This window comes from Mycteria americana, unplaced genomic scaffold, assembly GCF_035582795.1.
Source record: "Mycteria americana isolate JAX WOST 10 ecotype Jacksonville Zoo and Gardens unplaced genomic scaffold, USCA_MyAme_1.0 Scaffold_46, whole genome shotgun sequence".
Taxonomy (NCBI): domain Eukaryota; kingdom Metazoa; phylum Chordata; class Aves; order Ciconiiformes; family Ciconiidae; genus Mycteria; species Mycteria americana.
In genome coordinates this window covers 31,721-41,933 of record NW_027445633.1, presented here as the reverse complement: position 1 = coordinate 41,933, position 10,213 = coordinate 31,721, and the positions used below count along the sequence as shown (strand labels likewise).

The following is a 10,213-nucleotide window of genomic DNA, read 5'->3' as shown; positions in this document are numbered from 1 at the left end:
AAATGCAAGGGCACAGCAGGACAGGGGGGAAGTGAGGAGACACCAGCATGGGAAAGACCAGGTCCTGCTGCTGTCCATGTCCACACAAGATATAAGTGATGGGAGCTGAGGCAAATAATTTTCTGCTGGTTTCTTTATTGTGTTTCTCACAGGTAGCCTGCCTCCATGTGTATAAGAGGCTGTGGGTCAAAAAGAAAAAAAAACAAAAAAACAGGAGGGCAAAAATAGTATTACATAAAGGGAAATGATATCATCAAAGCTATAAACAAAAGAAGAATGAAAGAATGACAGAAAAAAACAAACCAAACCAAAGCACAAAGTTTTGGCATTTCCTGAGATACCCTGGGAATGCTATGAAGATGATGAACATCTTATTGATGCTGAAGTAGGATGTATTAAAATAGATTCCACAGAGCATCCTTGAGGTCCTTGTTCCTCATGCTGTAGATGAGGGGGTTCACTGTTGGAGGAACTACCGCATATAGGATTGCCACCACCACATCCAGGGATGGGGAGGAGATGGAGGGGGGCTTCACGTAGGCAAATGTGCCAGTGCTGAGAAACAAGGACACCACAGCCAGGTGAGGGAAGCACGTGGAGAAGGCTTTGTGCCGTCCCTGCTCAGAGGGGATCCTCAGCACGGCCCTGAAGATCTGCACATAGGACAGCACAATGAAAACAAAGCATCCAAAATAAAGAAAAATGCTAAGCACAAGCAGCCCAACTTCCCTGATGTAGGAGTGTGAGCAGGAGAGCTTGAGGATCTGGGGGATTTCACAGAAGAACTGGTCCAGCCCATTGCCGTGGCAGAGGGGTATGGAAAATGTATTGGCCGTGTGCAGCACAGCAGAGAGAAACCCACTGCCCCAGGCAGCTGCTGCCATTTTGAGACAAGCTCTGCTGCCCAGGAGGGACCCATAGTGCAGAGGTTTGCAGATGGCCAGGTAACGATCATATGCCATTACTGTGAGGAGAGAATACTCTGCTGTGGTCAAGAAGAGGAAGAAAAAGACTTGTACAACACATCCTGCATAGGAGATATCCCTGGTGTCCCACAGGGAATTGGCCATGGATTTGGGGACAGTGGTGGAGATGGAGCCCAGGTCGAGGAGGGAAAGGTTGAGGAGGAAGAAGTACATGGGGGTGTGGAGGCGGTGGTCGCAGGCTACGGCGGTGATGATGAGGCCATTGCCCAGGAGGGCAGCCAGGTAGATGCCCAGGAAGAGCCAGAAGTGCAAGAGCTGCAGCTCCCGTGTGTCCGCAAATGCCAGGAGGAGGAACTGGGTGATGGAGCTGCTGTTGGACATCTGCTGCCTCTGGGTGTGGAGCACTGAGCAAGGAGGAAAGAACAGTGACAAGTTAGGGGAGACTTCTCTGAGGGAAACCAAAGCCATTTCCATACTACGCACTCCCTGCCCCTTCTCCATATCTGTGAGATCTTCATTCAGCTCTGTGGCTGGAGCTTTGGGTGGTGCTGGCTGAGTGTGCCAGGAGGAGAAGGGCCTCTGCCCGCTGGCTGCCAAGGAGTCAGCTCTGCTCTGCAGCTGTGGGTTCCTGGGAATGGTGTGGGCAGTCCTGGTGGTTGAATTTGTCAGATAGAACTGCTGCTAATGCAAAAGGGCTTGTCAGTATCTGCACTCCCATTGCTAAGAAACCACAATCGCAAAAGTGTTTGAGAGAGAGAGGGTTTTTCACAGCTCTCTCCCATCTCAGCTGGAGGTTTTCTTGGATTTCAGAAACCCTCATCATTTCTGCTGCACTCAGGGAGAGCAAAGGGAGCCCTGCGAGGCCAGAGGATTGCCTGTGGGTTAGTGCAGAGTGAGGGGAGCTGCTCTGTCCCTCTGTCTTGTTCCCAGCTGCCCTCTGCTTGTCCCTTTCTGAGACAGAGGGTAATCACACTCACATGTTAACCTGAAAAGAAACCAGGCACTGCTGAGAGCAGAGAAATCCACTGCCGAGCACTACGTGTCTCACCTTTTCTGAAGGTCTCAGCACCCCACTTGTAGCCAAGGACACACAGGGTTCATTTCACCAACCCAGCAGCATTTCCTTGGTCATAGCATCTCTGTGCTTATCCATGGGGCATTCAGGTAACACCAAGATGCTATAGGACAGATTTGCATCCTGGAGGGCATCTCAGTGCTTGGAAAGACACCCCAAGGAGATAGCCAAGGGTCCTAATGATGGTATCTCAGTAAGGGAGAGTCAGCTCATTCGCTGGGGAATGACACAGAGTGCATTGCCCACAGCCCCACAGGTTAGAGGACAGCTTGGACGCTTCATTCCCATGGACTCACCTGCGTGGGAGGAATCACAAGAGCAGTGCCTGACTCGGCTGCTGCAGCTCCCATCCCCAGAGAGCCTGACAGCAAGAACAAGAAAACAATCACAATAACACAGACTGGTAGAGAAACAAGGAGAAATGCAGTGATGGTCTAGCTGAGAGAGGCACGTGGAGAGACAGCCGGGCACTCAGGACAGCGTTACCCTCACCCAGCTGTGCACAACACTTCCCAGACACTCACATTACTGGACAGCTGCTCTCAGCCCTGTGCTCTGCAGAGGGACATGGGCTCGTGGCTGGAGAGCTGCAGCACGGCTCTGCTGGAGCTCTGGCTGCAGAGGAGGTGGTTCACGCCTTGGACCCCACAGCCCTGAGGGCAGAGGCTTTGCTGGCTGGGACAGGAGGCGAGGGGGCTTGCTCAGAAGAAGGCGTCTGCATCGGAGGGGATCATAGGGAGATTTCTGAATTCTCCCTCCCACAACATTTCTGGTTTTCATTTCCTCTCATTCCCTGATCATATCTCTGCTGCCTGGAGATTTTCCTCCTGGGAGGTGTTTCCCTGTCCCATGTCTTTCCCTGTCAGTGCTCACAGATCCCATCCCAACCTCTGTGCACTCCCCCTGGCCCTACAGAAACCTGCCTGTTTGCAGGGCACTGGCTGCATGCATGGTCCTGTTTGCAGGTGGAACAGCGCAGGTAAGAAACACCCTGATGGGTCCAGCAGAGGTGAAGCTGGTGCTGTCCATAGGCAGAGGAGTGGCTGAAGGCACTCTAGGAGGTTTGTGGCAGACCTACTGATCACTCAGAGTTACAGCTCAGGAGTCTCAGTGACTTCTTCAAACTTGAGAGATCCCTTTTTCCACCTCCCCGTGCCCCCCAAATAGGAAATGAAAAACACAAATTCAGGAAAGCTCCTTATCTTTAACGTAGTCCCTGCATTGACCTTCCCCTTGAAAAGTCCCCTCAGAAATGCCCTGGGGGTGATCTGGAGCTGTGAGCAGCCCTGACCAACGCAGCACCCTCTTGACAGCAGAAGGACCCTCTCCTGCCAGCAGTTGCTTCTTCCACCCACAGCTTCTCCCCGCACTGCTGCTGGCAGCTCCCCAGGTAAGCTGAGAGCTGACCCTGGCAGGAGACAAAGGTCCTGCCCCAGCACACAGCCCCTGGGGTGCAGGGGCCCTGCTCTCAAGGACAGCCCTGGGCACCCCTGGGTGCACCCCCAGCTTCACACTCTGCAGCCATCCCCGGGTGAAGGCAGCCGACATGCCCCGTCCCTCTGATGGTGCAGCAGGGAAGCCCTGCTCCAAAGCCAGTCATTTTCTCTGCACTGGGGAAACTGTGAGAGCCCTCCTGGCAGATCCCGTAGGCGGTGGGATGTGCCAGCTTTAGGAGATCTTTCCAGGAGCTGCAGCTGCAATGCCCTGCAGGCAGAGACTTACCAGGTAGAGGGCTGTGAAGGTTATTCTGCAAATCAGCTCTCCTCTGTCCTCCCACTCCCATCTGCCTTTAAACTCTCTCTTACTTCCCTCACCCCCCTCAGTGCCTGCAGGCAGTGCCCTCAGCCCTGCTGCCCTTTGCAGAGGAGCTGCTCCTGGGCAGAGCTGTCTCTCGGCAGCGCTGCCCGCTTGCCAGGAGCTCCCTCCATGCCAGGAGCCCAGCCCAGCTCAGCAGCAGAGGACCAGCCCAAGGCAGCACTTTCTCTGCCCCCTCTGGGCTCCCTCCAGGTGTCCCTGGGGCTGCAGGGGAACCTGCTGGGAAACAGGCTGAAGGCAGCACTCATGTTCCCTCCCTCACCTGGGGAGAGACACTTCTTTCCAGCAGAGTCATTTCTCCTCTCAGAGACAAAGTTCCATCTAAATATCACCTTTTTTGGTCTCATTGTTAGACAGCACTCTCAGACAGTGGCAGGCAGGGATCTCCCTTACCCCTGCTGAGGGAAGGGATTCAGCTGAGTCCATGGAGCATCTCATCCTGCGTTTCCATTCCTAGTATTTGAAGGAGACTCAGCTCCCTCCCATGCCTGCCACAAACCCACAGGAGGTGGGATTCCTCTGGCCTCTGTCCAGGAGTGCACAACATAGGCACCTGCATGGGAGCTCCTTCTCTCAGCTCCCTTGCTAATTAATGCAGATGGAGGGCAGCAGTGAGGTGTTCAGGTGCAAATACCTGGTGACATTGGAGTTGCCAGTGGTGGCCCAAGATACATGCAGGCAACTGCAAGCTCTAATGGAGAAGTTCATAGAGACAGGGCAACATCTCAGGGATCATACATGAGCCTGGTAGGAAATTCCTTTGGCCAAGTGAAATGACAGCTGCTGCCCAAATAAAGGCCAAAAGAACCTTTTCCCACTCAGTATGTTCATGGCAGTTTATAGAAGTGTTCATATGAACGACTGCAGTCATGTCCCATAGGGAGAGCAGGACACAGCACTGAGCCTTGTTGAACCTCATACAATTGACCTCAGCCCATCGACCCAGCCTGTCCAGATCCCTCTGCAGAGCCTTCCTGCCCTCAGGCAGATCAACGCTCCCGCACAACTTGGTGTTGTCTGCAAACTTACTGAGGGTGCACTCAATGCCCTCATCCAGATCACTGATAAAGTTATTAAAGAGAACTGGCCCCAGTACTGAGCCCTGGGGAACACCACTTGTGACCGGCCGCCAACTGGATTTAACTCCAGTCACCACAACTCTTTGGGCCCGGCCATCCCGCCAGGTTGTTTACCAACAGAAGCTCATGCTCCTCCAAGCCATGAGCAGCCAGTTTCTGCAGGAGAATGCTGTGGGAAACATTGTCAAAGGCAGACAACATGCACAGCCTTTCCCTCATCCACTAAACGTGTCACCTTTTTGTAGAAGGAGATCAAGTTAATTGTGTACAAGTCTATTTATGCTTTACAATTAAAAATAAATTGTATCCCCTCCCAGGTAGAAGCAAGTTTTGTGTTCTCCTCCGCCTGCAGCGGCACCATAAAGAACATATCTTTTACATCTCCTACCACCATCTGGGGGTGAGTGGCAGCTTGGAAGGTGGCAGTTAATGTAGCCGCGTGCGGGACGGCAGCTGTAGGAGAAGCGGTGTTTGCATTTGACTTTCTATAGTCTATAGTTAGTCACCATCTCCCATCTGCTTTTTAACTGGTCACACTGGGGAATTATATGGGGAGTGCGTTTGGGAGATAAGGTGTCTTTTTTCTAGGTCAGCTGTGACCTCCACAATACCCATCCCAGCAGCGGCAGAGAGAGGAGAGTGAGGGACATGGGTTATTGTTGAGTCAGGCAGCGTGGGGGCAGCTCACAGCAGTGAACTCTGCCAGTTCACTGACACCCATGGGGAGCTGCGCATTTTCACTCCGCTAACCAAGGACACTCCCGGCAGCCACAAGACCAAACACCACTGTCCAGTCCTTTCCAAACTCGTCCTTGTCATACCTCAAAGCCCAAACCATTTTCCTTCCCTGAAACTACTGCTAACTGGTGCCTTGATATCTTTTTCTCCCCTGGCAATCACCAGTTTACTTTAGCTATGGGGAACGTTTCACTTTGGCCTGTAAATCCTGTCATTTAACCCTTTCTTGGCTGGGGTTAATGGAAGTTCTTTGGGAATCCAAAATTGAATTTATTAAACTTTTATCTCCCGTGTATATTGAGAATGTTACTAGTAATCTTTGACAGCCCATTGGGACATAGATAAGAGAGCCGTCTGTGTTATCCCATTGATGAGCTTCCATCAGGGGGTTTATGAGATCGGGACAAGTGTCTGGGGTTCTGGGGAGTTCGTCTTAGTTGCCGGATAAGTACGTACGTACTCTGCTGTCTGCATCAGCTTGGGATTGTTCTGCTGGTGTTGATTAATCCCTCCCCATTTCTCGATGATGATTTACAGTGCTATGCACTAAGTCTGCCCAGGTCGGGATGGGTCAAAGCTGGGCTTGGCTGCCCTGACCCTCCGGAGCGTGATGTTGTATGTTTTGTCTTATTTCATCCCTCTTTGCAATGAGGTACGATTGTCAGGCAGCAGGGGCTCCCCTTAGCAGGGGTCTCATGGCTGGGGGGTCTACACGGGCAGAGAGAGGGTAATTACCATGTGCACCCCTGTCGTTCACAGCCTGCAGGCAGGCTGCTTTTGTAACGGCAGTAGAAAGCTCGCTTCATGATCGTATTGGCATAGCAGTGGCTGCCCTCTATCCCAAGGCTCTGTGCCCCTGCCCAATAAGCTACTCAGCGTGTAATGGAGTGTGGCTCAGCGTTAGGGGCTGCTCCCTCGTTCAAGAACACTCCTGGTCCCCCAAAGCCATCCGCTTTGCCTTGCTCTAACATCATATGCTCTCCTCCGGTTAAGGAGGCACACCACAGATATTCAGTCTCGCTCTCGCCAGGCTTCTGCCCATATTTTTCATGCAGATTGGCCAATTGAAGGGGGTCCCATGGAATGGTCCTTGTGCTATTTCTCTGGTTGCCCCCTTGAAGTCCAGCAGATACCTCAGTTTTAATAATAGGGGCTACCTTAAATTCTGATTCATCTCATTCACTCTCATCCCTAAGTTCTTGGTTGGGGTTCTCCCAAATATCTCCATCCTGATCTTCTCGGGGGACACAATTAGCTTACAAATTTTTAGAGGATCTGGTGGGTTGGGGGGCCTGAATTATCATGAGTTCCAGTTTATCCCCTACCTTCCCGCGTTTTTCTTTTTCCTCCCCTGGTTGTTTCTACAATTGACCTATTTGCAGAGATAACAGCATTTCTGGTCGCTTTCTTTGTTCACCCTCAGCTTGTAACACTCTCATTTCCTGATCGTTACATTCCTTACACTGATACGCAGCTCCCAAACACGTTATCAACTTTTCGCATATTATTCCCTTCTCTTTACCATCTTTCCTTTTCACTGCTGCAAGGTTTAATTGTTTCTCCATCCTATTCCAGTTTTCCCGCTTTTCATGCACCCAATCATCCACAAATTTTGGTGAAGGGTTAAATTTGTGCCTCCATAATTATTCAAGGACTGAGTCCGCCACCCTGCAGACTACACCAATTTTTGTCGCAGGTGAATTATTAAGAGAAGTCATTGTTGTGGGGTTTACTAAAAGATTTTATTAATGATTAAACAATGATCAAATGACAATTAATTACTAATTGAATGAAAATTAAATGATAATCAAATGGTGATTAAGCAATAATTGAATGGTAATTAAACAGTGATTTTACAAAGATTTGACAATGATTTGACAACGATTGAAATGATAATTTCGATGATAATTTAGATGATGATTAGATGATGATTTAGAAAATGAATTAGATATTACTCAAGCACTCTGCTACTTACTATGATACTAATATTTAATCAATAGCTGGATACATAAATAAATGTTGCTAGCATACAATATACGTTTAGGCCTAATGTAAAATGTCACCTGCCTCGTTATAGATATCAGGTACCAGGTAAGGGGTCTCTCAGCCTTGAGGAGTACCCTTGAGAAGTGTCCCTGCTCAAAGGGCAGATCATCGCCATGCAACCTGTTGCCGTACAGGAGAGCTCAATGGCCTCGGGGAGGCTACAAATATTTATAGCACACAGGGATGGACTCGTAGTCAAACCCTCCTTTGGTGTCTGTGCAGGAGGGCAGCTGTAGCAGGTTTAGTTCTGTCCACTCCCAGCTCGGGCTGGTACTCTTCGCTCCTGATAAGACGTGGCCGAGACTCCTTAGTGGCTGAGAAGATATGGCCTAGCACAGCTCTCACAGTTTGCACAGCAGGACTGATTTCAGTCAGGGCCACTTGTCGGTGATGCTTGAACCAAAGTACTGTTCACTAATTCAGAGTGGGTGCATCCGTCACGGTGTCCTGAACCACTCTCCACTCTCATGTCCCTTTGCCTGCTGGCTCCTTACAGCCTCTCCTGGCATTGCAGAGTCCTCAGTAGCCCACGGGCTCCTCAGGTTCACCTTTTCCTCTGGAAGAACCTACCTTATGACATTACACATTTTATGAGGAGCCACTCACTGCCCACCCAGACTCATACGCTGTCCCTGGGGTTTCCCTGACGCCTCCTGGCAGTTCCTGATTTCTCTCCAGGCCAGCATCTGCCATCATCCCCACCAGAGGTGTGACAGTGCCAGGCAGATAAGTCAAAGACCACTTGCTGTCTTCTCGGCCATGTGCAACCAAGAAGGGAGCTCTCCATCCAACCCTTGGTGCCTAATATATCACGGTGGGTCTCTTAGCTTGTCCCCCTGAATCTGTCGGAAACCCCAGAAGAGCAAGAGGCCTTTTTTGGGAGCAGCTCCTTGGGTGTATTCCTGACACCAGCTTTGGAAGAGGCACCCGGTCGTCTGGCCCTGTCCTGAGGAGCCCCTTTGGTGACGGTGGTGCTGGCAGGGAAGCCAGCTCTGACACAGTGGTTCACATGGCCTGCTCCTCCTGCAGCCACAGGCATGCCACTGTGGAGGCAACAGGACTGTCACAAGTTACATGAGACCTTAGGGCTTACACAAAAGCAAGGGCACAGCAGCACAGGGTGGAAGTGAGGAGACACCAGCACGGAAAAGACCCGGTCCTGCTGTTGTCCTTTTCCACACAAGATAGAAGTGGTGGGAGCTGAGGAAAATACTTTTCTGCTGTTTTCTTTATTGTGTTTATCAAAGGGAGCCTGGCTCCTTATGTATAAGAGGTTTTGGGTCAAAACAAAACAAAAAAAAAGCAGGAGGGCCATAATAGTATTACATAAAGGGAAATTACAAAAGAAAGAAAGAAAAAACCAAACCAAACCAAAGCACAAAGTTTTGGCATTTCCTGAGATACCCTGGGAGTGCTATGAAGATGATGGGCATCTTATTGATGCTGAAGTAGAATGTATTCAAATAGATTCCACAGAGCATCCCTGAGGTCCTTGTTCCTCATGCTGTAGATGAGGGGGTTCACTGCCGGAGGAACCAACGAGTACAGAACTGCCACCACCAGATCCAGGGATGGGGAGGAGATGGAGGGGGTCCTCAAATAGGCAAACATGGCAGTGCTGAGAAACAAGGAGACCACGGCCAGGTGAGGTAGGCACGTGGAAAAGGCTTTGTGCCGTCCCTGCTCAGAGGGGATCCTCAGCACAGCCCGGAAGATCTGCACATAGGACAGCACGATGAAAACAAAACATCCAAAAACAAGAAAAGCACTAACCACAACAAGGCCAACTTCCCTGATGTAGGAACGTGAGCAGGAGAGCTTGAGGATCTGGGGGATTTCACAGAAGAACTGGTCCTAGGCATTGCCGTGGCAGAGTGGTATGGAAAATATATTGGCTGTGTGCAGCACAGCATTGAGAAACCCACTGCCCCAGGCAGCTGCTGCCATGTGGACACAAGCTCTGCTGCCCAGCAGGGTCCCGTAGTGCAGGGGTTTGCAGATGGCCACGTAGCGGTCACAGGCCATGATGGTGAGAAGACAACACTCTGCTGATAAGAAAAGGAGAAAGAAAAATACCTGAGTAGCACACCCCAAGTAGGAAATGGCTCTGGTGTCCCACAGAGAATTGGCCATGGATTTGGGGACAGTGGTGGAGATGGAGCCCAGGTCAAGAACAGAGAGGTTGAGGAGGAAGAAGTACATGGGGGTGTAGAGGCGGTGGTCACAGGCTACAGCGGTGATGATGAGGCCGTTGCCCAGGAGGGCAGCCAGGTAGATGCCCAGGAAGAGCCAGAAGCGCAAGAGCTGCAGCTCCTTCCGTGTGTCCATGAACGCCAGGAGGAGGAACTGGGTGATGGAGCTGCTGTTGGACATCTGCTTAGTTTGTGCAAAGGGCCTGGTCAAGGAGGAAAAGGCAGTGACAAGTGAGCAGAGACTTCTCTGAGGAAAAGCTATTCCATGTCTCAGAGAAACAGCCCTCGTGGCCTCTGTCTTTCCAGGAAGGCCTTCGTGCAGCTCCCTGGCTTGAGCTCTGG

At 51.0% G+C, this 10,213-nt stretch overlaps 1 protein-coding gene and 1 pseudogene across 1 annotated transcript; both read right to left on the bottom strand.

Annotated features, from left to right (window-relative positions):
* Positions 1–395: 395 nt before the first annotated feature.
* Positions 396–1,394, bottom strand: LOC142403934 (olfactory receptor 14A16-like). Its single transcript, XM_075490239.1, has one exon. The coding sequence runs from the start codon at positions 1,392–1,394 to the stop codon at positions 396–398; it is 999 nt and encodes a 332-aa protein (XP_075346354.1).
* A 7,719-nt stretch (positions 1,395–9,113) lies between these two features.
* LOC142403948 (olfactory receptor 14J1-like) lies at positions 9,114–9,881 on the bottom strand (annotated as a pseudogene).
* Positions 9,882–10,213: the final 332 nt, after the last annotated feature.

Excerpts from the sequence above, each read along its gene's own strand:
- LOC142403934 (XM_075490239.1), bottom strand. The coding sequence starts at position 1,394 with ATGGCTTTGGTTTCCCTCAGAGAAGTCTCCCCTAACTTGTCACTGTTC.